The following is a 22,927-nucleotide window of genomic DNA, read 5'->3' as shown; positions in this document are numbered from 1 at the left end:
TTGCGCATATTCGTTATATTATTTGATGCAATTTGATAAAATGACTACAATTGTTTTCTCGTTTGTTATAAAGCTACTTTCAGAAACAATGGCAATAAATGGTGATTCATTCCTGCGATCTCCCCCCTCTCTCCCCCACTCTCTCTCTTCGTTTTTCTCACTCCCACGATGTTTTTGACGTATGTATGTATATATATTAGTCGGTGAATTAAACTTCATGTGTCTAATGGCAAGTGCGTCATCAACAGTGAGTCTGACCCTGTAGAAACACTGGTGGATATTATTCGCGTGGGAATCGCACTTGAATAGAGAAGAAGTGAATTTTGGAGACTGTGCTCTGGGTGTCAGGATTTAAAGCTGAATCGGTGCTGGATGGATTTTTACTTTATTTTTCCACTCTTCTGATATTCTGATGTCAAGTATCTCGCAGCCAAATCACGTAGTGTGAAACAATTCTGCGTGTGTCGTGCTTTTCTGGATTTTATTGAGACCAGGAACACCTGTGACTTCGTAAGGTAAGCTCTTTTTTATGTTTTATTTAGGCTATCCAATTCTTCCGAATAACACCGATTTAAAGATAATTTTGAACTATATTTCTTTTGTAAATTTAATGGCAACAAAATGCATTTTCGGCATCTTACTTAAAAAGGTCTGATAAATTAATGATTTTACCTGGTCTGAAAACATGAGGTAATTTAACACATGAGCAGTGCAATGATTTGTTTTCCATATTTCACTATCTCGGTGATTGATGTGCATTATTTCAAGATATTTAAAGATCATCTTAATTGAGAAATCAATAAGTCGTTTGCTCAGTCTTTTCTTTTTATTATTTGACAAGAATCAGTCAAATGGGTTGAGCTTCTGACCTTCTGTGAAGACACTTGAAAAAGAAACATTATTTATCATAAAGTCAATAATCGAAATTTCACCTTCATAAAGATTATTTCTGTTCCAGTCTTGTCGCCTTTGCTATATATTCTATAGGTGAAGCGAACAGATTCTTCATTTCGTCCTTTTAAATGGCCAGATTTAAAGACCTCGTTACAGAGCCAATTAAGTCTGACTTCACGGTCTGGTGCGCGCTGGGGGCCGGGTTGCGTCTGGAGAGTATAGAACCGGACCGTCATCCAAAACACCAAATTAGCCTATAGTTCGGACAATTTTTTAAAGCAATGCCTAAAAATATAGTGGAGCTATAACTCTTTTTCTTAAAAGCATTTTGCTATTTTCTCTCCGTTTTGATGTGCTGTAATGTGCGCCGTTTTATCAGAGAGCGCATTTCTAAACATGACAGGACACACGGAGCGCATGGCGCAAGACAAATTGTCCTTGTGACGGCGAGTGAATTACTGCCATTTCACAAAGGATATCACAGAAGAATTGGATTAGTGAAATTACGCTTGGAAAAACGCTTCTTATTTTTATAAGCAGCATATAAAAACTAGGACACGCTCCTTTTTGTTCCAACCAAGTCTGCCTTGTGCCATTCTATTGTTTTGTCCTAATTCCAAATATTTTTCAGGTAGTGTGAGATTATTTCTTCCGTCTGAAAGCTGAATTTACTGTCAGAGAAAAGCAGTGAGCTGTCTCTACCGGACTGATGGCGTCTTCAGTACCTTCGTCCTCGGCTGGTGATATGGACCCAAACACGGCTAATTTACGACAACCTGCCACAAGTAGGTCCTTCCCGGATAAAGCGTTTTTCACTTGGCTTATTTACTCCGTGGGGTGGCGATGTTCATCACTGCCTAAGAAAAAAACACACAGCACCGTGTGAAATGTCTATTAGCTGACAAATCACCCAACAGTTAGACAGACAAACGTGGATGTTCAGTTTGTGAAGGAATCCACCATATATCGTAACAAATATTAGATAGATAGATAGATAGATAGATAGATAGATAGATAGATAGATAGATAGATAGATAGATAGATAGATAGATAGATAGATAGATAGATAGATAGATAGATAGATAGATAGATAGATAGATAGATAGATTACTATAAGTAATATAGTTTTGTTCACTCAGGTTGAGTTTACAAATGAGGACAACATATCTGTAGAAACTGGTTTCGAAATTAGATTTTCAAACAAGAATATTTCTGTCTATAAGAATAGCTATTTTTCTGTCAATTAATTAGGCCCCAACCGTTACAATGGTCGTCCATTTTGCAACGTTTTAAGGGAGTTTAAATAACCCCAATCACGCGAAATCATCTGCACTCAACACACAGACCTCAATAGCGTAATTGCCTAAATTACCCGCGCCATCACGGTCCAATTCTCAGTTTTCCTTTGTAAATATGTTAAAAATGCTTGCCATAGTCAAAATTTAAATATGCATAAAGTATACACGCCTGCTCTGGTTTATTTGATTTAATGCATGTGGTTAAAATACGTAGCATTATATTTTAAAATCATTCAAATGTAATGCTCACAAATAATAAAACCATCCTAATGGATATTGCTTTTGCGGACAAAGTCATGGGCCAAAATATACAATATAAATTTTGATGTTTTGTTTCGATTTTGTGTGTCTGTGTGTGCGCGTGTTTGGCCATTATCTCCCTGCCAAGCTCTATCTCACGCTCACTGACCTGAGGGGGCTCTCGCTGTCATTGCTTCGTTCTGACAGCGGGCGCCCGGGGCAGAGAGCGCTAGATCGGCCCCCAGACAACCAACCACCCCAGTGGACGACACAAATACACTCCAAACAATTAGTAATAATATTGATTGCGATTCTTTTTAATTTCTCTCAAGCTGTCTCTCGTGCACACATGCTTAAAATAATAATCTATTTAAATGCCCTCCTGCATGTCTGCAAAATTAAAACGGTGCATATTTTTGTCAAGCAATGCATGAATATCATAGCCTAAATAAAATCATTAATGAAAAAGAAGCATTGTTGAATGTTGTTGCTTTTGAAAAAAAATTGTGAGAATTATTTCATTTTTGTTTTAATATTTATGTCTGCATCTCTGTACAGGAGGTCATTCATGTATTTCCAGTTGTACATTCTCAATGACGGCTGGCAAGTCAAACAGGCGTTTCACTCAATTAATTTCTGCCCGCGTCCGAGACCTCATTTCATGCCCGCTTATTTTAAACCGCCTCTTTGCCGGATGTGTGTCACCGTCTATTTGCTGCCTGCCTCTCTGATAGTCGCTATTGACTGCTTGATAAAAATTACCCCCTTTTGAACAACCCGAAATATCCCAAAAGACAAAAGACACGCACACCCGGTAAAGAGCTAATTCTGCAAATTACGCATATCCATTGTCCTTTGCGTCAATGCATGGTGACCCTCCATTTCGCGCTTTCTCAGACATATCTTCACTCATATAGCTTAAACCAAAATAAATAATCGGATGTTGAGCTCTCCTAAACATCTCGTTTTAGCCTGTGACGCGTGGTACGGGGTTGCACACGGATGCACGAGGAAACTGGGCATGAAGATATGTGGTAAGTTCTGGACATGTTCTCTTCATATAATGTATGCCAACATCATTTAGGTCTCAAAAGAGGGCAGAGGGCCACTTGGGGGGCCAAGACGCATTGCACCTTTACGTGTGCTGTTGTTGCACTTTTGACCCTTGTGTGAATACATGTATTCCTACAGTAGATACAAAGAGAGAGGAAGAGACTGTCATTGCGCGTTTCCGTCACATTAAAGGTCAGTCAGTTATTTACCCCCCAGGCCTCTATGTGAACAGGGTCTTAGTCTTTTGTTTCCCTGTTCTATCACTTCTTGTTCGGTCTCATCATCATTAACTGAACATTACAAACCCAAGAGACAAAAATACAGAAATCTTACAACCAGGTGCCCGAACGAAGAACTTTGTGTGCTAGGGAGCGTAACATTTTATATTGGCTCTTACATAAGAGAAAAAATAAATAGCCTAGTGACTGTGAATCTGCGTCTGAATGGATACATTCTCTGCACGGTCAGTTAGTAACGTTTTCCTTACTAGATTTGTTGTACAGTGAAATCCTATAAATCAGCTGAAAAGGAGGCTGCCTGAACTCTCTTGTCTATTAGGGGTGGCTCTCCGTCTTCTCAACTTGTCTTTTTACGCAACGCTGCTTTTTATAGTCCGCTATAAGATGTGAGGTGGATTAGGGTGTTTTAATATCACGATGACGTCTGGGAGGGTGTGGCTTAGAGGGGGATTTTGTCAGTTTCATAACATTTTATCCAAGGGCACGTGGACAAATTCCCCCTGTAAAAACGATGCGCTTGTTTTTGCAAAATCACGTTACATTTCGTTTGAGGCAAATTAATAATGGACTAATACACGAAAGAACTGACAGAACAACACATGGAAGGAAAACAATCTGGAAGGAAAAAAAATTGTTGAAGTGTATCCACCTCTCAGTTGTCTGAATTTTAGATGGATTGCATCGTTTAAAAAAGATACAAGTATCTGGAGAATCTATGCGTAAAATGATCTTGCACATTTAAATAACAGGTGGATGGCCAATATAAGATAAATTAAAATAACGTGCCCTCACCTGATACGCAAAAGCTAGCAAATACATTTATTCTGAATAACTTTATTCGCTTTAATATTAATAATACCAAAAATAATAATAAATATTATTCTTATTTATGATTATCTGTTTAGGTGTCCTTATTTGCTTATTGAGGAAGAATAAGCTTTTTTGAAATTGATGCGGAATACAATTACCAAAACGAAATAAATCTAGTATTTAAATCATGGACAGCTTGTGTAAAATCATATGGGTAACATGTATTCAATAAGCGCATGGTAGGACATACCAATCCATATTAATTTTATAAACATCCTTTTACACAATTTTGTAAATCGTATTTAAAATAAGAAACTCATTCAGTGTCCTGTGAACTGATCAAAGTGTTTGGTCTTTACTGCGATAGAAAACAAAAAAAAATCCATTTTGATAGCCGCAATAAAATCATGTAGGCCATTGATGTTCAGCCCATCGCTAAAGATTTACGGCATCGAATAGTCATTAGCTCTTATCAGAACCGAGACTGAATGTGAAAGATGGGCTGCTGGCAGAGAGAGGGGGTATTAAACACTCTTCTCAGTGCGTCTGTTTTTTTGTGATAATATTGTGTGATAGTCTTGCTCAGAAGGCGAGATAACCACCATGCAACGATGAACAGGGTCCTAATGAGCAAAAAGACGGGTGCCTGACGTTATACACCGAGAAATACATCGTTTTAGTCATCTGTCCAATTATGAGAACAAATCTCCTTAAATAAAATATAGCAAAATAATGAATTAATAAACAATTGTAAATAAAATACATACGACTGTGGCTTTAAAGTGTCATGCAATTTCAGTTTCATGCTGTGTGCATCCAATTAGAATGACGTTTTGCGCATCTTTTCAAGCTCGTCTTTAGTGCCTTTTTTCTTAACGCCTGTGTCTCTTCCAGTAATGTTTTTTTTCTAAACTTCTTTGTCAATGTTCATGTAAGTCGCTCCAGTAAAACACTCTCAATAGATCGCAGCTTCAGTCTATTGAATGTGCCCGTCGGCAGCTAATGACATGGAGCCATTTAAGCACTCAAGCGGAATCTGTAAGGGAGGGGACGGGTGGACCTCATTTCAACCATGTTTCAACAGGGTTTTGTGAACCAAAAAAACGCTACACATCCTCTGATGTCATGACTACAGTGAACCTTAACCAATCCATAAATAGCACTGTTCCACTAAATACTGGGATCACACTAAGTATCTGAGTACAGACTGCTAGTTAGTTGATCGAAGTATTCAGCATCACGGTTGAGGATGTTTTGCAATTCTTCCCCGTGTTGTAATGATGCAGGTTTCCTGCAGAAGAACAACAGTTTGGATGAGAAGAATCGTTTGGTGGGCGACTTCAAGGAGAGCTCGAAGAACCAGCTGTCCTGTGACAACAGTGAGCACTTCAGACAAACAGAGACAGACTTCTCCAACCTGTTCGCTCGGGGTGAGATTATCATTTTATTGTTCATGGATTTATAAACAATTAAATTTGATTTAATACTATCATTTAAAAGTCTTATGTTTGTAAAGAAGAACTCTGAATTGAATCTTTAAAATATTTGTAATACATTTTCAAAAAGTTGCTTATCATGTAAATTGCTAAATAGTTGAAATAGTTGAAATATGCAAAATGCTGCAGTCATACATTTTTCAAAACTTTTCAACATTGAAGAAAATTATTGTGTGACATTTTAAGAACTTTCAAGAAACATTTATATAATATATAAAACCATTCAATGTCACTGCTTATATTTGCGTAGCCTATACTAGTTGATTCATTTGTTCATCCAAAAGATTCCGCGAGACATCTGAAAGATTGTGTCTCAAGAAATGTTTAAAAAAAAATTAAGAAAGGACTCCCACTGCTCACAAAATCTATGATGAAACATAAAGAAAATCTTATGTGTAATTCCAGATTTACTGCCTGCTAAAAATGGAGAGGAACCCACAATCCAGTTTCTCCTGGAGGTGGTGGAAATCCTCACAAATTATGTGCGAAAGACCTTTGACAGATCCACAAAAGTGCTGGATTTCCATCACCCTCACCAGCTTCTGGAGGGAATGGAGGGCTTCAATCTGGAGCTATCTGATCAACCAGAATCTCTGGAGCAGATCCTGGTGGACTGCAGAGACACTCTCAAATATGGAGTGAGAACAGGTACATTTACAAATGTCTTTACTGGTATGATCAACAAACGATGACGATGTTAAAAAAATATTATTTAAGTAAAAACAATCATCAAATTTCGAATTTTAGAGAAAGCAAGTATTTGTGCAATTTGGAATGCTTGACTCAAACTGTTAGATTTGATTGTTTCTAATTGTCAAATTCACTTAACAAATTAACATTGAATTTTCAATATTAATCCAAATATTTTTTATACATATTTTATGTATATTTATTCTTAGCAAAAGCTGAAATAATATTGTGAAAAAGCTCAAAGAATTCGATATAAATCTTGACAGTAACTTCTTTACTTTTTAATAGCTAGACAATTGAACTACATCATGTCCTTGTGAAATCCTCTCTCAGGTCATCCTAGGTTTTTTAATCAACTTTCCTCTGGTCTGGATATCATTGGTCTTGCTGGAGAGTGGCTTACATCTACAGCCAACACTAACATGTGAGTCATACGATTCTCTCCTCCTCTCGGCGGTCTCTGTGGGGTCACAGAAAAACAATGTCGTCTGTGTTATGTATGCAAGTATTTCCAGTGCTCTGAGGTTATGTAAAGTGTTTGTTGGAATGCTATTGCCAGAGGCCCTGTCTTTGTCAACCTTGTATCAAGTGATACGATGGGATAGTGTAACCACAGCACTGGCCCTCTGGGCGTGTGAGATTGCATATTGATTAGCCAATAGTGTTAGACATTTCACTGCTGATATAAAAAGCAATTGGGAATGTGCTGTTCCATTGGACATCTCTGTCCGATGACTCATTGATGCGTATCTCAGTAAAAAGGTTGTTTGCAAAGAAATGACAGTTTAGACTGCACCGAGATACATCACGTTTAAAATGATACCATGTTGGCGGTTATTCTACAGAAAACATATACATAAATACTTGGGTTAGTTGTCACACATCTTGGGTGCCTTTAAAGTGATCGTTCACTCAAAGATTTAACTTCTGTCATTTACTCACCTTCTTGTCATTTCATACCTGTATTACTTTCTTTTTTCTGAAGAACACATACAAAGATATTTTGAAGAATGTGCCCATTGACTTGCAATGGTTTAACAGAGGTAAATGGGTACCGCTGTTGTTCGGTTGCCAACATTCTTTAAATAATCTTCTTTTGTGTTCTGCAGAAGAAGGAAAGTCAAACAGGTTTAAAAGGACAAGAGGATGAGTAAATAATGACAGAATTTTTTAATTTAAAACACAAGACCTTTAATGAAATAGTTAAAATTAAGAAGGAAATATACAAGAGATCAAATTATTGCTTTAACACACAGAAACAATGCATTGTGTTAAATTCCGAATTCAAAACACATGTGACAACGTGCCCCAATCTTACTTTTATTATAAAAGCATTTCTCCTGATCTGTAGGTTAAATTTATGCTGTATTTTATGGTTGACACTTGCTTTTATATCTCAGTCTGATTTAAATGTTTACCCAAGTTATTAGAATTTTAGAGTTTGCAATTTAGTTTCTGAACTAAATATACAAAACCGCTACAGAAAATGTGTTTCATTTGCCTCAAAATCTGATAGTTTCTGACAAGCCGGTCTCCTCCTCTTACAGTATAACAACAGATCCAGCTAATGGGTTTTTATTTCATTAACCTCAAGATGCTGCTTTAAATTGTGTTATGACTGAGCCAGTGTTGCACCGAGGAGTCTTACAACACTAAAGCACAAAATGGACTTGTACCAAATCTATTTAACAGCCCATTGATTGTGTCTGACTGTGGGCTGGTAGCAAGTCTGTGCCAGCTGGGACCAGCCAGTCGGAGAGTCTGTCCCCGTGGGCCATTCAGTCTGGCCATCGCGTTTTACCCCCAGAGGCCATTTTGATCTCCAAGGACCGAGCACTTCATTAAAGCCGTCTTTCTTAATATAAATAGAGAGACTCTTATAATAGAAGTCACTTAGGATGAAAAAAGCCTTGTTAAATAGCCATAACTATGAACAATGGCTTTTGGCAATAGGGAATTACTTTGATTAATATCCTCTTAAACTAATTCTCGCCACATACAGAGAAAGATAGTGAGAAACATAACAGAGCATAAAATAATGGCCCAGTAGCATATTTAAACACTTAAAACTTTCTATAGTATTATATAAATGATAATATTAACCTTGTCTCTAAATTTGCAATACGATTACATATGAATCTGTACAATTTCATTTGTAGATTTTCGTACTGTTTTCAATCTGCTTTTATTTCAGTGATGTTAGGCTTAGCAGTGGGATGTTATTATTATTTTTTTTCTAATAGTTTTTTTTTTTTTAAATCATACAGATTTGCCACCTCGTAAAATAAATTCCAGCTAAATAGCTGTGCTGTTCTTTCATACCCTCCATTTCAAATGGACTGCTTTCTAAAACAAGTTCTTTTGGCTCCGCATGTATCCTTTGAAAAAATCCCAGAATGCATTGCAACAAGTGCAGGAAAAATAAATTCAAGATGGATTTGGACAAGAAACATAATTAAAGTGGTTGTTCGCCCCAAAATTTGACCCACTTTTCATTACAAAACTGAATGACTTTCTTTCTTCCGCAGAACACAAAAGAAGTTATTTTAAAGAATGTTGGTAACCGAACAGCGACACCCATTCAGTTTTACTGTATGCACACAAAAAAGTCAATGGGGGATGTCGCAATTCCGTTACCAACATTCTTCAAAATATCTTCTTTTGTGTTCTGCAGAAGAAAAATGTCTTATTAACAAAATACACATTTATTTCTTGTAATTGATTTATGTCAGAAACTTGAGGTTCTGTTTCAGTTATGTTTCATGATGTGACCTTAAAAGTCAGTGTAGCATGATAGCAAGTCACCTCACTAGCGTTCAGCCGTAAGTGAGTTTTTTATGGCATTTACTAGCGCTGGGTGATATTTTGAACACAGTTTACATACAGATCGACCACCAGTGCTGCTGACATTTAAAATGTCAGGAGGTGAAAGATGGTGTGATGCACCAGTTTTGATTTTTTCATATTAAACTTGAGTTTTGCCCTTTCCTCATATCCAGTTCCTGTATAGCATAAGTATGTGGTTTAAAATCACTATATTTATATCTAGAGGTGATGGAGCCATGGTGACTTCCAACACTAACAACACTGAAAGAAGTTGAGGGTAGCAGAAAAGTCTTGATCCACCATTTTAGATCGATTTCTTGTTACAGTCCATTCTGGTAGATTTCTCTGTGAAAAGCATTTGCTCAAAAGAAGGTATATTAGAAGACAGAATAAATAAGCGGCCTATTGAAACAGCATGACAGGAGCATGTCTAAAAACGTTTTCATTCAACATAGCATGGTTGATTATTCCACTCTCTCGCAAAAGCATTTTTAGCCCTTCAGAATCTCACGCTATGTTTTCCATCACCCGCACGTCCTGTCATCTCCCTGCTGCAGGGATAAAGCTGTTCCATCCACCTCCCACCGCTCCCTGCCCTCATTCTGAAGGATTTCACCTGCTAGGCTGGAGAACGTTTCATTTCTTCACTGCTGAGAGCACCGCTTTTGGCTTTTCAACCTCACGCTCTATAGGAAGGGCTTTGTGGCAAGATTGAGGAGAGTGTCGTAGTGTCTGTGATTCAGGGAATCAACGAGCTGCAAACGCTGCTTATTCTGTCATTATTCACCATGACTAATTCGGACTCATTATTTCCCATCAGCAGTGACACACACTGACCGATAGCTAATGGACTGATGCGCACACACACATAATGCCCCCACACCCTTAAAATAGCAGCACATAAAACATCGATTTTCAACTAGAAAATGTGAGAGTGGCTCTGCTACCTTGAGGCTATAGGTTTTGAGGCTATCTGGCTGGTTGCCAAGGTGTTGCTAGAGTGTTCTCAGAGTTTGTGATGCATTGCTATTAGTTGTTAGAAGGTTCTGAGTAGGCCTAGTTGCTATGGTGTTCTGGTTGGTTCCTACAACATGGTATTTTTTTGGACCTTTAGGGTGTTTTGAGCATATTTACATGTATGCTTTGTCAGACCCTTTAATCCAAAATGTCGAGGATGTTCACACAAAACGTTTTTCCATTCAGCTGCGCATTTCCATAGTTTTTCTATGTCAACATGCGCCACACGGACGTGTTTCACCATTACGCATAGTGTTCCAATCAGAAAACCCCGAAGTAGGTGTACCAAGTTGGCATGCCAATTTCTGTTCACGAGAGCGCGTCTGGAGACTCGTTCTGTGTTGCGCTTTTAAAACCATGACCGCAAAGACGCGTTCTGTGTAGACGGAACTTGCATTCATGTTTTTTTTCTTTTCTTATATATTTGCACATCATTTCTTAATATGACTTATGCTTATCACAAATCATTTTCAAATTCATAACGTTACTGTGATAAAGAATCCCAAGATGTGGACCGCTGCCCCAGAACACATTATTCAGTCTGGTATTAAATTTCCTGTTCTTTTCTTCCATCAGTTAACAAGGAGAAAGGGATCAAACATGCAATTTATCAAATTCAACATATGTACATCTAAAATCACGGTTTTGCTATATGTTATTGATGATTCTCGGTTATTTCACTGTCTTAAATCTTTGTTCTTCTTTTGTGACGGAGCTGAACAATGAGTCTGCCTGAAGCTGTTCTGTGTCCTAGTTGTGTTTCACTTACTCAATCACTTCGGTTCTCTGAACGAGATGGGTTTGTGTCGAAGCGCGCTCTTATCTCGTCTGCACAGCTGTTCTTTCATTTGTGTGCTGTCTGTCTCCCATCAGGCTCAACTCGTCCATTTGGACGGACAGATAGTTATCAGAGCATCGACTCCCTTCATTAAAATAACCAAAGATGAGCTCCTATCTGGCTCATCGCAGGCGTCTTTTAATTAGTGAAATTCAAAACGGCCGAGAGGGACAGAATTTGGCTCTCACGTGTCGTCATCGACTGTCATTTTTTGAAGTAGGCTACTGCCATCGTTCTGATTTCAAGAAGTCGATAAGTAGTTTTTTTAATGTGCAATGAATATGTGCAGGTCACCCAAACATCTATAAACATTTAAAAGATATATATTTTTATTTGTACAGATAATTTTGTATAAAAAAAAAACGTTTTTATTGTGCCATTATTATTATGGCACTCTACAAAATTCAACAAAGTAGGCCTATGTGACTGAAAAAACAACAGCCTATCCTCAAGTGTTTATGGGAATATGATAAAATATCGAACTGCATTTGCTTATAAGAATAAACATTGTTGTCGAATTGTAATCGATTAAGAATAACCATTAAAATGTAAATGACCAAAACCTTAAATTATTCTGATATCATACCTTGCAAAAATTTAAATATTTTATTATTATGTTATAATGTGCTCAATTGTCATGGAATTCATGTCACCATGCTAAAAATCTTTAAAATGGTGAAATGTGACCTGGGCTTGTTCTTGGCAGATTTTGTGTGACTGACACATCATCTCAGGCACTGAAATGGTTTTAAAACATGGTCATAAAATCATTTCTTTAGATTGTTCAATAGTTTCAGATGATATAACATCAACACAGATTTAAGCACTTCATTTGAGACAGACTGAATGGTCTTACTATGTGTTCCTCCTGCAGGTTCACTTATGAGATCGCGCCTGTGTTTGTCCTGATGGAGCAGTTGACCCTCAAGAAGATGAGGGAGATCATCGGCTGGACTAATGGTGACGGTGATGGACTTTTCTCACCAGGTAAACCGATCTATAATCTACAACCAGACAGAGGAACAAGAAACTTACAAATATCATGAAAACTTCATTTAAAGGACATTCTTGTGTATCTAGTGATTGATATATTGAATGTATATTGCTGGGAAAAGCTGCTGTCTGTGGTGCTGAAAAGCAACCCGATGTAATTTTCTCAACCGTCTACAGGGGGCGCCATATCGAACATGTACAGCGTGATGGTTGCCAGGTATAAGTATTTTCCAGAAGTGAAAACTAAGGGGATGTCTGCTGCTCCAAGACTGGTGCTTTTCACATCTGAACATGTAAGTATTGAACCAGTACATCTGTGCTTCTCATGCACAATAGAACGAAAACATTGTATTTGTCTCCCTCTAGAGGTCAAAAGTTTTCTTAGTAAAATCAGCTGTTAATATATTAATTGTATTTTAATTTACTTACACTAATTATAATTTACTATGTATTTTATTCTATAGAAGCTTATCTGTGTAGTTGATTGAGCAACGCTCTTGCTTTTTTATAGAGTCATTATTCGATCAAAAAGGCAGGAGCTGTATTGGGCTTTGGCAAAGAAAATGTCATCCTTCTGAAGACAGATGACAGGTATCACAATACTGTTTCTATAACTTAGATATTAGCTGTAATTAAGGGGGTAAAACAGTTAAATAAGCATTGGTCTATAGCTTAGATGTTTATTAGTCTTTTAAGTCTTTCCTTGTTATGTTTGGTTTCAGGGGGCGTGTCATACCAGCAGACTTGGAGGCCAAAGTCATTGAAGTCAAACAGAAGGTTAGAATGCGCACTTACCATGCCCACATTAGGCTGCACTATGTGTTATATAGTCAGTGCTCGAGAATGAGTGTGCAAAGCGTGTATCTTGAGTGAATGCGGCAAACATTGTTTCAAGTCATTTTAATTGTGTATTTTAAGGGACACGTCCCGCTGTTTGTGAATGCAACGGCTGGTACCACAGTCTACGGGGCGTTCGATCCCATCAACGACATCGCTGACATCTGTGAGAAATACAACCTGTGGCTACATGTGGATGTGAGTTTAATTTGACTCGTATCTCTCGTCGCATCATGATTTATGAGTACATCATTTTGTGCTTTCCAAAGAATTGTAAAACTACGTTGATATATATTATTGGACCATTGAACAAAAATAACTCAGGCAATCAATTTAACATGTGTTTGCATGACTCCAGGGTGCTTGGGGGGGATCACTGCTGATGTCTAGAAAACACCGTCACAAGTTAAGCGGCATAGAGAGGTATGTAAAATAACACTAAAAACACGAAAACAACCGAGGACAGGACTGTCCACTGCCCAGCCTTGTTTTTAATATTAAAACATCTATACAAGTGGAAATCTCTCATTTTGTCTTTATATACTTATCATTGGCTGTTCAGGCAAATAAATGCACCTGTATTTGTAAGTCACTTTGGATAAATGTAAACAGTTTACTAAACAAATAACAGTAACATTTCTATGTTTCAGGGCAAACTCTGTCACATGGAATCCTCATAAGATGATGGGTGTGCCATTGCAATGTTCAGCCATTCTGGTCAGAGAGAAGGTAAGAAAACACCCACGTAACATTTAAGTCAAGTTTGTGGTTCTGTTAGTCAAGCATGACGTTTTACATGTGATCAAACAACACATCACAAAACTCTGCCGCTGGTTACAGGGTATTCTGCAGGGCTGCAACTCCATGTGTGCTGGATACCTCTTCCAACCAGACAAGCAGTACGACATCAACTATGACACGGGAGACAAAGCCATCCAGTGTGGCAGACATGTGGACATCTTCAAGTTCTGGCTCATGTGGAAGGCCAAGGTGGGATATAGGGTTTGGTATTTCTGACTAAAGTAGGCTGTTTTGGTTACAATTACAGATTTTTATTCTACACAAATAATTCGCATTTCTGGTCAATTTGCACCACGCAGGGCACAGTCGGGTTCGAGCAGCACATTGACAGATGTCTGGAGATCTCGGAATATCTTTACAACAAAATCAAAAACCGGGAGGGATATGAAATGGTCTTTGAGAGCCAGGTTTGTATCTGGAACATATTCACAGACTGAGAGAACTCAGTTCTTATGTTATAGTGTTTGATACTGTTTTTGTTCTCTTTCTTTTTCTTAAGCCCCAGCATACAAACGTCTGCTTTTGGTATATTCCACCGAGCATGCGGGGCATGCCAGACGGAGATGAACGAAGAGAGAAGCTACACAAGGTAGCCTTTTACATCTCATCTCAGATTAATCTGCTCAAAACAGGGATCTTTATGTTTGGGGGGTCTCTGTAAAATATCCACGTATGTTTATCTTTCGCCATTATATTAATTAAGTCACAGGTATGAACGATTTAATCTACAGGATCATGCTTAAACACCTGAAGTTCTTTTTTTAAGATAAATTGTGTAAATGGAGGCAAATTTTTGTGATTTTTATTATTAACAAAAACCAGCTTCTTTAAATGTAATGTTTATTTTCAATAATATTAGTTAAGTATACATATGGAGTATAAAGTATGGAAACTTTTTTTTATCAATGAGATTTGAACACTAAATCCACCACAAACCTGTCCATCTTCTTAAGCTGTGTCGCGTTTCGTAAGGCTGTGTACCTGTGTCCTCCAGAGGTATCATCCTCTAAAGGGTGCGGTATATGGAGGATTCTCAACTTAGAATTAAACGAGACATCCTTTGTAGGACACAGGAAGTACCACGTTGCTGTGACAACGCTTTGAACTCGCACACGTCAAATTATTAAAATGATTTCTACATGATTTTAAGAGGCAAAAGTTGGTTACGTTCAACCCTAAACAATGCCAAAAGAATATAACAAATGTAAAATGTATTGCCTTATTGTTTTAAAACGTTTGAAAATAACTAAACATGTGTAAACCTATTTACTACATATTCCTGCTAAGATTAAAAAACGTGACACAAATTGTAAACTGTCCACATTTAAACACCACATATTTGATTGAATGTGCAGCTGCTGCCATTTATTCAACACACGTGTATTTAACAGAAGTTGGCCGATGCAAAGAATTCTGGGTTATCTCTAGGAACTAAGGATGCACTTCATGTGTCCTCCGAATTCTCGTGAACTAGGTTGCATTAGAAGGGTGCCTACAGAGTGTCCTACCTGCTTTCATGAAATGAGACAGCCTTCCAAAACAGACATCTTAACCACAAGTACACTTCCTCTCCTATAGGTGGCGCCAAAGATCAAAGCGCTGATGATGGAGTGTGGAACAACCATGGTAGGATACCAGCCACAGGGTAACAGAGTCAACTTTTTCCGAATGGTCGTCTCCAACCATGCAGCCACCATATCTGACATCGATTTCCTCATCGATGAGATTGAAAGGCTGGGTAACGACCTGTGAGAGCATCGCTCTGTTGGGTGGAGGAAGCAATACACGCACCATTTACTGCCCAGGGGTGGTGCATCTACACATTCACTCAAAGGACAGAGTTTGCGTCATGCACGTTTAATGTTTCAACATTGTGTTGTGATCCAATATGTTCCGTCCTCTCTATATTACTATATTTCAAACTAACAGAAGCCTGGGATCGTACTCTGATTTGTGTAACAGTCAGTGCTTCTGTTTGTACATACAATGTAAAGACAAGTAAGACGCAACACCCTTTTATCAAAGCTCAAACCCCTTTTTGTGTAGAAGTAGTGGGGTCTGTGTGTGAACCGGTGACTGTAAATCAATCTGTATTTGAGTGTTGTGTTCCTATAAACGTACCTTGTGGTAGGTCATGTAAAGCGTTTACTCGGCACCTTTGTGAGGTGAAACATTAGTATTCAATTTTCAGTTCTGCTGATATAAGTATATAAACAAAGAAATGTATTTATTTATATTGTGACCTGAGCAGTGTATATTTTTCATTTGTAATGTTTCTTCACTTGTATTAAAATATATATAATCAAATAAGTTTAGAGTAACGTTTCTGGTCCAGTGGTGTACTTGTGAGCCAAAGACAATATTAGTGCCATACGTTTTACAATACGCTCAATACTCTTTGAAATAAGCAAGCATATAAAATATAGTAATCTATACACATTTATATTTAATATAATTACAACGTAAATGTTTGTTGTTCAGGCCTTTGACTCTGTGCAATCAGTGTGTCAGTGTTATAATGTTATTGTGTGTATCTTCGACTGAATGTTACAAGCAATCCTATCAATTATATGTTAGTTACGGTACTGGATATTTACTACCGATTATTGATATTCTACTCAGGCGCCAATAGCGATTATTCAACTGTAAATAGAGTTTAAAAAGAAACAGTGAAAGAAAATGCATAAAGCAAAAAGCACAAACTTAGAAGGAAGGCTGAATGACTGTGTTAATATAAACATTTATTAAAGGTTTATTGATATTTTCACTGCTGTATTTAGATTCAGCTGTTGTGAGTCTCTTGAACATGTGAAAAATGACTGTTTGTTCAATCTCGTCTTTGTTCCAAGTGTTTTTGACGAATATTACCTGCACAATATTTTTTCCTCTATTGTTGTGAATTGTTGACAGTATATGTTGAATGTGAGGACGCCGGTCTGGGCTCCTCAGTTAGGCTGGCACTTTAAAATGCAATCACAATATATATAAACGATTACTTACACCTGTACAGTGCACAATAATATCTGTTAAAGTATGAATAGTAAAGAATGTTCTGTTAGTCGTCCTTTCAAGAAGTAAATGATATACACTGGAATATATTATATATCATATTATATATGTTATTTTAATGCTCAAAATAAATAATAATGTCATTCTGTATTTGTTTGTGCGTTGTTTCATTCCACTGAAATATAAATGTGACCCTGGACAACAAAACCAGTCTTGTGGATACATTTTTCAAAATTGAGATTTCTACATAATTTGAAAGTTAATAAGGTTTCTATTGATGTATGAGTTGTTATAATTTGACAATATCTGGCTGAGATACAACTGTTTTAAACTCAGGAATCTGAGAGTGCAAAAAAATCTAAATATTGAGAAAATTGCTTTTGAAATTGTTAATAGGGGCACTTTGGCAGGCCATCCCGTCACAAAAATAAAGTTTTTATATATTTAAGGTAGGAAATTTACAAAATATCTTCATGGAACATGATCTTTACTTAAAATCCTAATGATTTAAAATCAATAATTTTGAACCATAAAATTTATTTTTGTCTTTTACTGAAAATGTTCCCTTGCTACTTAAGACTGGTTTTGTTATCCAGGGTCACAAGTATGATTGAAATATTCTGAAAATGAAAATGTTGTCATTATATACACGCCCTCTAGTCGTGTCATGTCTGTATGACTTTCTTTCTTTTGCAAAATAAGATATTTAGAAAAATGTCGGTAACAGAAAGTCGTTGGTTCCCATGACTTGGTTTTGCGTCCATACAATAGAGGTCAATGGGGACCATTTTTGGTTACCAACATTTCTCAAATTATCTTCTGTGTTTTGCAGAAGAAAGAAAATCCCAGGTTTAAAATGAGTCAATGATGACAGTATTGGATTTTGAAGGTGAACAATTCCTTCAATGCCATTTCTGTTCAACATTTTACCTGCCACGGGGAGGCAGCACATTCACATCGAAAGAAAATCGAACTTTCCACGTTGCCTTTTCGGACCATTACGCTTTCTCACTCTAGGTGGCGCCAACCCGCTGAGAGAAAGCCGATGTGTTTGGTAATTTCTGAAAATAATAAAAGTATACTCGTTTAATTATTTTAATTCTGCGAATTTTAACTCCACAATTTAACGAAAATGCATCCCCTGCTACCTTATTAGCGGTAAAAAATCTTAATCGTACATGATTGGTCCATCCTGCTCAACGCAGGGAAAAGTGTCAGATATCACATGTCTAGCTGCAGCATTAATACTCTTAATAAAATATTCTGAATTATGACGCTGGACGTATTTTAAACGTGACAGTTATTACTGAGGTCCTCTGTGCTTGACTTATTATAAATAACTACCGGGTCATTTGACCGCGCCCCCGCGTGTTATGTTTATGCCATTCAACCTACAAAGCACACATGCATTATACATGACAGTGACTTAACTAATAAACCGCAGCTTTATCCGATTTATGAAATGATAACAAAAGGAAACATCCGTGTGTAACGCTGTTTGAACAGCTCCAGTGCTGCTCACCTGTGCGCCACATAAGCACGAACGCTCTTCCTGCACTGCCACGTCATTCACGCACACACACAGTCCTTGCGCATCCCGGTGATACTCGCTCGCGCTCTCTGTCCCAGAAAACCGGCTGGTAAAGAGAAGCGATAAAAGAATATAGACGACATTATTCCCGGTTACACAGAAACGAAGTGGGGAATATGGGGGGTTCGCAGAGCGTGGAAATTCCCGGAGGAGGCTCGGAGGGCTATCATGTTCTGAGAGTGAGTGTAGTCTGCCGGTCTGTTTCTTTCACCCATACGGTGGCTCGCGAGTGTCTGGCGGTGGAGAGTTCAAATCGAGGCCGGGGATTGTAGTGCGGCCTGCTATCGGTGGCTAACTGCTAGGGCTGGAGCTCTGCTATAAAATGCAAAGGGGGTTTAAATGCGTTGACGTTAATTAACATTTACCATGACAAGCAATCTTTTTAAACGCACGTGTGCAAATATTATTTCTTATTTGTTATATTGAAGCTACACATCAATGGCTATAGTGTAACGTAGTGATGTTCATTTTTAATGAATCGGGAGTTTCAACAGCATGCCTTATTTCAAATGTATCATGAGAATAAACAGTGTGCCTTTTTAATATTGCCCACGTACAGTCACGACAGCATTAACTACGGTTTAGTGTTAACACGATTTGTGATGCCATAGTCAAGATGATCTAGAAACATGGTGTTTATTTGTTGTGTTAGATTTGAATGTGATTTGACTGATCTCTCTTGTGCAGGTGCAGGAGAATTCTCCTGGACACAGAGCAGGTCTAGAGCCCTTCTTTGACTTCATTGTGTCAATAAACAACACCAGACTGGTAGGTTGATTGTGTATTTGTTGCATGATCAGACCTTATCTCATTAATAACAAAGCAATTGTTAAAAGAACAGTATGCCCAAAGATTGAAGTTCTCCTATGCATATGAAAATCCCATTTACATTGTTTTTGTTTCATCAGCTGAACACAAAGATTTGCAAAAAATATATATCATTTTAGATGTCAAAATGTTGACCCCAAAAAGCATATGCATATATCATTAAAGTAATCCAGCTTTCTTCAGTGGGTTCATATCAGTCTTCTGAAGCCCTTTTATTAAACCTGTGATTGCACACGAGGTGCATCCTCTGTTTATGCAACAAAAACATCTTTCTTGATGTTCTATCCTGTTTTCTTTTAATCATGTAAAACATTCCCAGTTATAAATAACCACATAATCATATGTGCTTTCATACAAACAGTATAACACGATCTTTGCCTGTTATACCGATGTCCTAATTGGTGCACTTGCATATTTCACAAGTTTTTGTTTTTGTTTCTTATTAAGAACAAGGATAATGACACATTGAAAGACATACTAAAGGCAAGTGTTGAAAAGCCGGTGAAGATGCTGGTGTACAGCAGCAAGACCCTTGAGCTGCGGGAGGCAACCGTTACCCCTAGCAACATGTGGGGGGGGCAGGGCCTACTGGGGGTCAGCATCCGTTTTTGCAGCTTCGAAGGAGCTAATGAAAACGTCTGGCATGTTTTGGTTAGTAACTTTTACAGCACACACTATAGGGTGCCGATAAATTAAAAAATATTAATACTTATGAATTATAACTTAAACTCAGTCCCCTAACATCCAGTGTCAGATGTTAGACATTGAGATTAGATATTGTGTTTGCAGGGCGTGTTCTTGCAAAACAGGTCAGTCTAGCTATGAAAGATGGATGGCAAGATCCTGCTCCAATTTCTTGACTTATGATTGGTCTATTTAACAGGAAGTGGAGCCAAATTCTCCAGCAGCGTTAGCGGGTTTAAGACCACACACTGACTACATCATTGGAGCAGATACTGTTATGAACGAGGTAATGCGCACATTCTGAAACCCTTTTCCTTGTTTCTTATTATTGCTTTATAGAACCAAATTGTTTGATTTACCATTTGTGTGTATATTTTCTTCTCTCTACAGTCAGAAGACTTATTCTCATTAATAGAAACTCATGAGAACAAAGGATTGAAGCTCTACGTCTACAACACAGACACTGATAACTGCCGAGAAGTGGTCATCACTCCCAATACTGCCTGGGGTGGAGAGGGCAGGTGTGTGTCAACATTTCTGTCTGGTTTGTTTTTACACTAATAGTTCACGCTAATGTTTGCAAAATTATTCATCTCTGTTCAGTCTCGGCTGTGGTATTGGCTACGGTTACCTGCACAGAATCCCGACTCGGCCCTTTGAAGAAGGCAAGAAAATTTGCTTCCCTGGACACACCCATAGTGAGCCTGCCAGCCCCCTGAAAGATGGTTTCACGGAGGTCAGTACATTTGCCTGTTTCAAGTAGTGTCTTTTTTATCCTAAATTTAACTCTTGTTCATCTTTCCATTCAGGTTCAGCTGTCTGCAGTAACTCCGCCCCCATTGGTACAATCCAAGCCCACAGGGCTTGAGGACAGTTTATCCGTTCTGTCACTCAGCTCAGCCCCGCCTCAAATACAAAGCGAGCTCCACACAGGTGTGACACCATCCAATGATATATTTAGTATTAATATTATTTTTTTCAAGATTAACACATTGATGTTTCTGGTTAGGTGTTCCTACAGTCCCCCTGCTGCCAACACACATGACCCCAGGATTGAGTTCTCTTTCCTCTGTTACCCCCTCCACCACCCTACCAGGTGCAAAGCATACACTTTTTTCCATCTCTTTTATTGCATTCATGGTCTTATTGAGCCTCATTTGTCCACGCAGGTTGTTAGAAAGATAAAGAGATACTCTTTAAACTCCTTTCGTTCCGCATTAATATTTCATAATATAAAGATGTCATATTACATAAGTGTAGCCTACCAGTGCTGTTGAGCTTATTGTTCAAAGATGAAGTAGATTTACAACGTTTGTGTTTTCCAGGTTTTATGGCCTTACCGTCCGGACTTCCTCCCCTGCCAAACCTCGCCAATCTCCCGAATCTCAATATACCGTTACCTGACCTTAGCGCTGTATCATTAGCTGGATTCACTGGGTTACCTCCAACTATAGCAGGTACACACACACACAGAGATGTGGTCACATGACCAGCTGTCTCGGACAGCAATCCTTTTAACAACCAGAATTAACTCCACTTTTAAGCATATTCTAATGAAATACCGCCTACTTAGAATATAGTTATAATACGATTTTTCTTTTTCTGTAGGTTTACCACCTTTCCCTCCTCTGAATCTGCCTGGCATCTCCCCTCTTCCCATGCCCTCAATGCTGCCCAGCATGCCAGGGGCCACGCTGTCATCTACCCTGGCCCCCTCTGACCTCATTCCACCCACTTCCTTAGCGACAGCGCAGACTCCCGCACTAATACTGGATACCACGCCCAACCCCGCAGTCAAAGACACGCCTTCAGCGATGTCTGTTGCCATGGAGACCATCCCACAGCAGACGACGGTTGCACAGGCTGCCGTAGAGTCCTCGTAACGATCGTGCCGAGGCCAGGGGCGTCCCTCTGTATCTCTAATGTATTTATTCAGTACAAAAATATTCCAGTGCGCTAACACACACACAGTTCTGCTGAGAGGCGCTAGAGGGTACTGAGTGATGGACAGATATTAAATATTATATAAAAATAAGATGAATGAATGAGGCAAGGCAGGTTTGACTTGGAAACAGAGCGCATGCATGTCCAAGTGTGGTGTCTCTTCAGACGCTGTGCTTTCTTATGCTTTTTCTTTCTGTATATCCTGTAATCTACTTTGAAATGTTAGTATAGCATTCCTTGTAATTACCAATTGCTATGTGATTTTACGGTCTTCTTTCTTTGCACATTTATTTCACATGCTCGGTTTTTCACGAACACGCTCTCTGCGTGGTCATATCAGACCTGTTTTGCTCAAACATGGTAAAATAGATCCACCTTCGAGATGGATGGAAACGGATGTGCTGCAGGGCTGAATGTGCTTGTGCAGTTTGAAGATTGTGAAGGAATTTCTCATTCAAACACACAAGCAATAAACTACAAAGTTTTACACTCAGTGTTTCTTTGAGTCACTTCGAATGTTTGTTGATGTGGATTTATTTTTGCTTTTAACGTGGAGTTGGAGGGTTGACTGATGTGTATTTTAAATGGTGAATTGAAAGACTAGAGTGCTGGAGGGTATATTACAGTAGTCAACTCTACCAAAAAATGTATAACAGTTATTTATGTTTTACATGCTTTTAAATGCGTTTCAAATATTCTGGAGAATTTAAAATAAGGGCATCCAACCCTTTTACATAAGGAATCCCAATTCTGCCAAAATGAAAAATAAATACTGGAAAGGTTAAAGTGCAAAAACAAGTATTTATACTTTTTTCCTTATATATTTTTGTATTTGAACA

General features: G+C 38.2%; 2 protein-coding genes across 4 annotated transcripts; both read left to right on the top strand.

The window, feature by feature from the left end:
• Nucleotides 1–205: 205 nt before the first annotated feature.
• On the top strand, nucleotides 206–17,191 carry gad1b (glutamate decarboxylase 1b). Of its 3 annotated transcripts, none has more exons than XM_056751128.1 (17): nucleotides 207–515; nucleotides 1,530–1,679; nucleotides 3,404–3,466; nucleotides 5,821–5,964; nucleotides 6,436–6,678; nucleotides 7,054–7,144; nucleotides 12,276–12,388; nucleotides 12,572–12,687; nucleotides 12,906–12,985; nucleotides 13,117–13,171; nucleotides 13,313–13,429; nucleotides 13,590–13,654; nucleotides 13,882–13,960; nucleotides 14,072–14,221; nucleotides 14,332–14,439; nucleotides 14,532–14,621; nucleotides 15,611–17,191. In XM_056751128.1, the coding sequence occupies exons 2-17, from the start codon at nucleotides 1,604–1,606 to the stop codon at nucleotides 15,782–15,784; spliced, it is 1,764 nt and encodes a 587-aa protein (XP_056607106.1). In that variant the 5' UTR covers nucleotides 207–515; nucleotides 1,530–1,603; the 3' UTR covers nucleotides 15,785–17,191. The 3 variants fall into 3 exon arrangements, with proteins under 3 accessions (XP_056607107.1, XP_056607106.1, XP_056607105.1); XM_056751127.1 differs by having other exon boundaries at nucleotides 208–515; nucleotides 1,526–1,679; XM_056751129.1 differs by lacking the exon at nucleotides 3,404–3,466 and having other exon boundaries at nucleotides 206–515; nucleotides 1,526–1,679.
• A 1,399-nt stretch (nucleotides 17,192–18,590) lies between these two features.
• On the top strand, nucleotides 18,591–22,575 carry gorasp2 (golgi reassembly stacking protein 2). The gene is made up of 10 exons (XM_056750452.1): nucleotides 18,591–18,811; nucleotides 19,320–19,400; nucleotides 19,908–20,111; nucleotides 20,344–20,430; nucleotides 20,535–20,665; nucleotides 20,748–20,880; nucleotides 20,954–21,077; nucleotides 21,154–21,240; nucleotides 21,470–21,601; nucleotides 21,753–22,575. The coding sequence occupies exons 1-10, from the start codon at nucleotides 18,749–18,751 to the stop codon at nucleotides 22,025–22,027; spliced, it is 1,317 nt and encodes a 438-aa protein (XP_056606430.1). The 5' UTR covers nucleotides 18,591–18,748; the 3' UTR covers nucleotides 22,028–22,575.
• Nucleotides 22,576–22,927: the final 352 nt, after the last annotated feature.

Source organism: Triplophysa dalaica, chromosome 6, assembly GCF_015846415.1.
Source record: "Triplophysa dalaica isolate WHDGS20190420 chromosome 6, ASM1584641v1, whole genome shotgun sequence".
NCBI lineage: Eukaryota > Metazoa > Chordata > Actinopteri > Cypriniformes > Nemacheilidae > Triplophysa > Triplophysa dalaica.
This window is presented reverse-complemented; position numbering and strand designations above follow the sequence as displayed.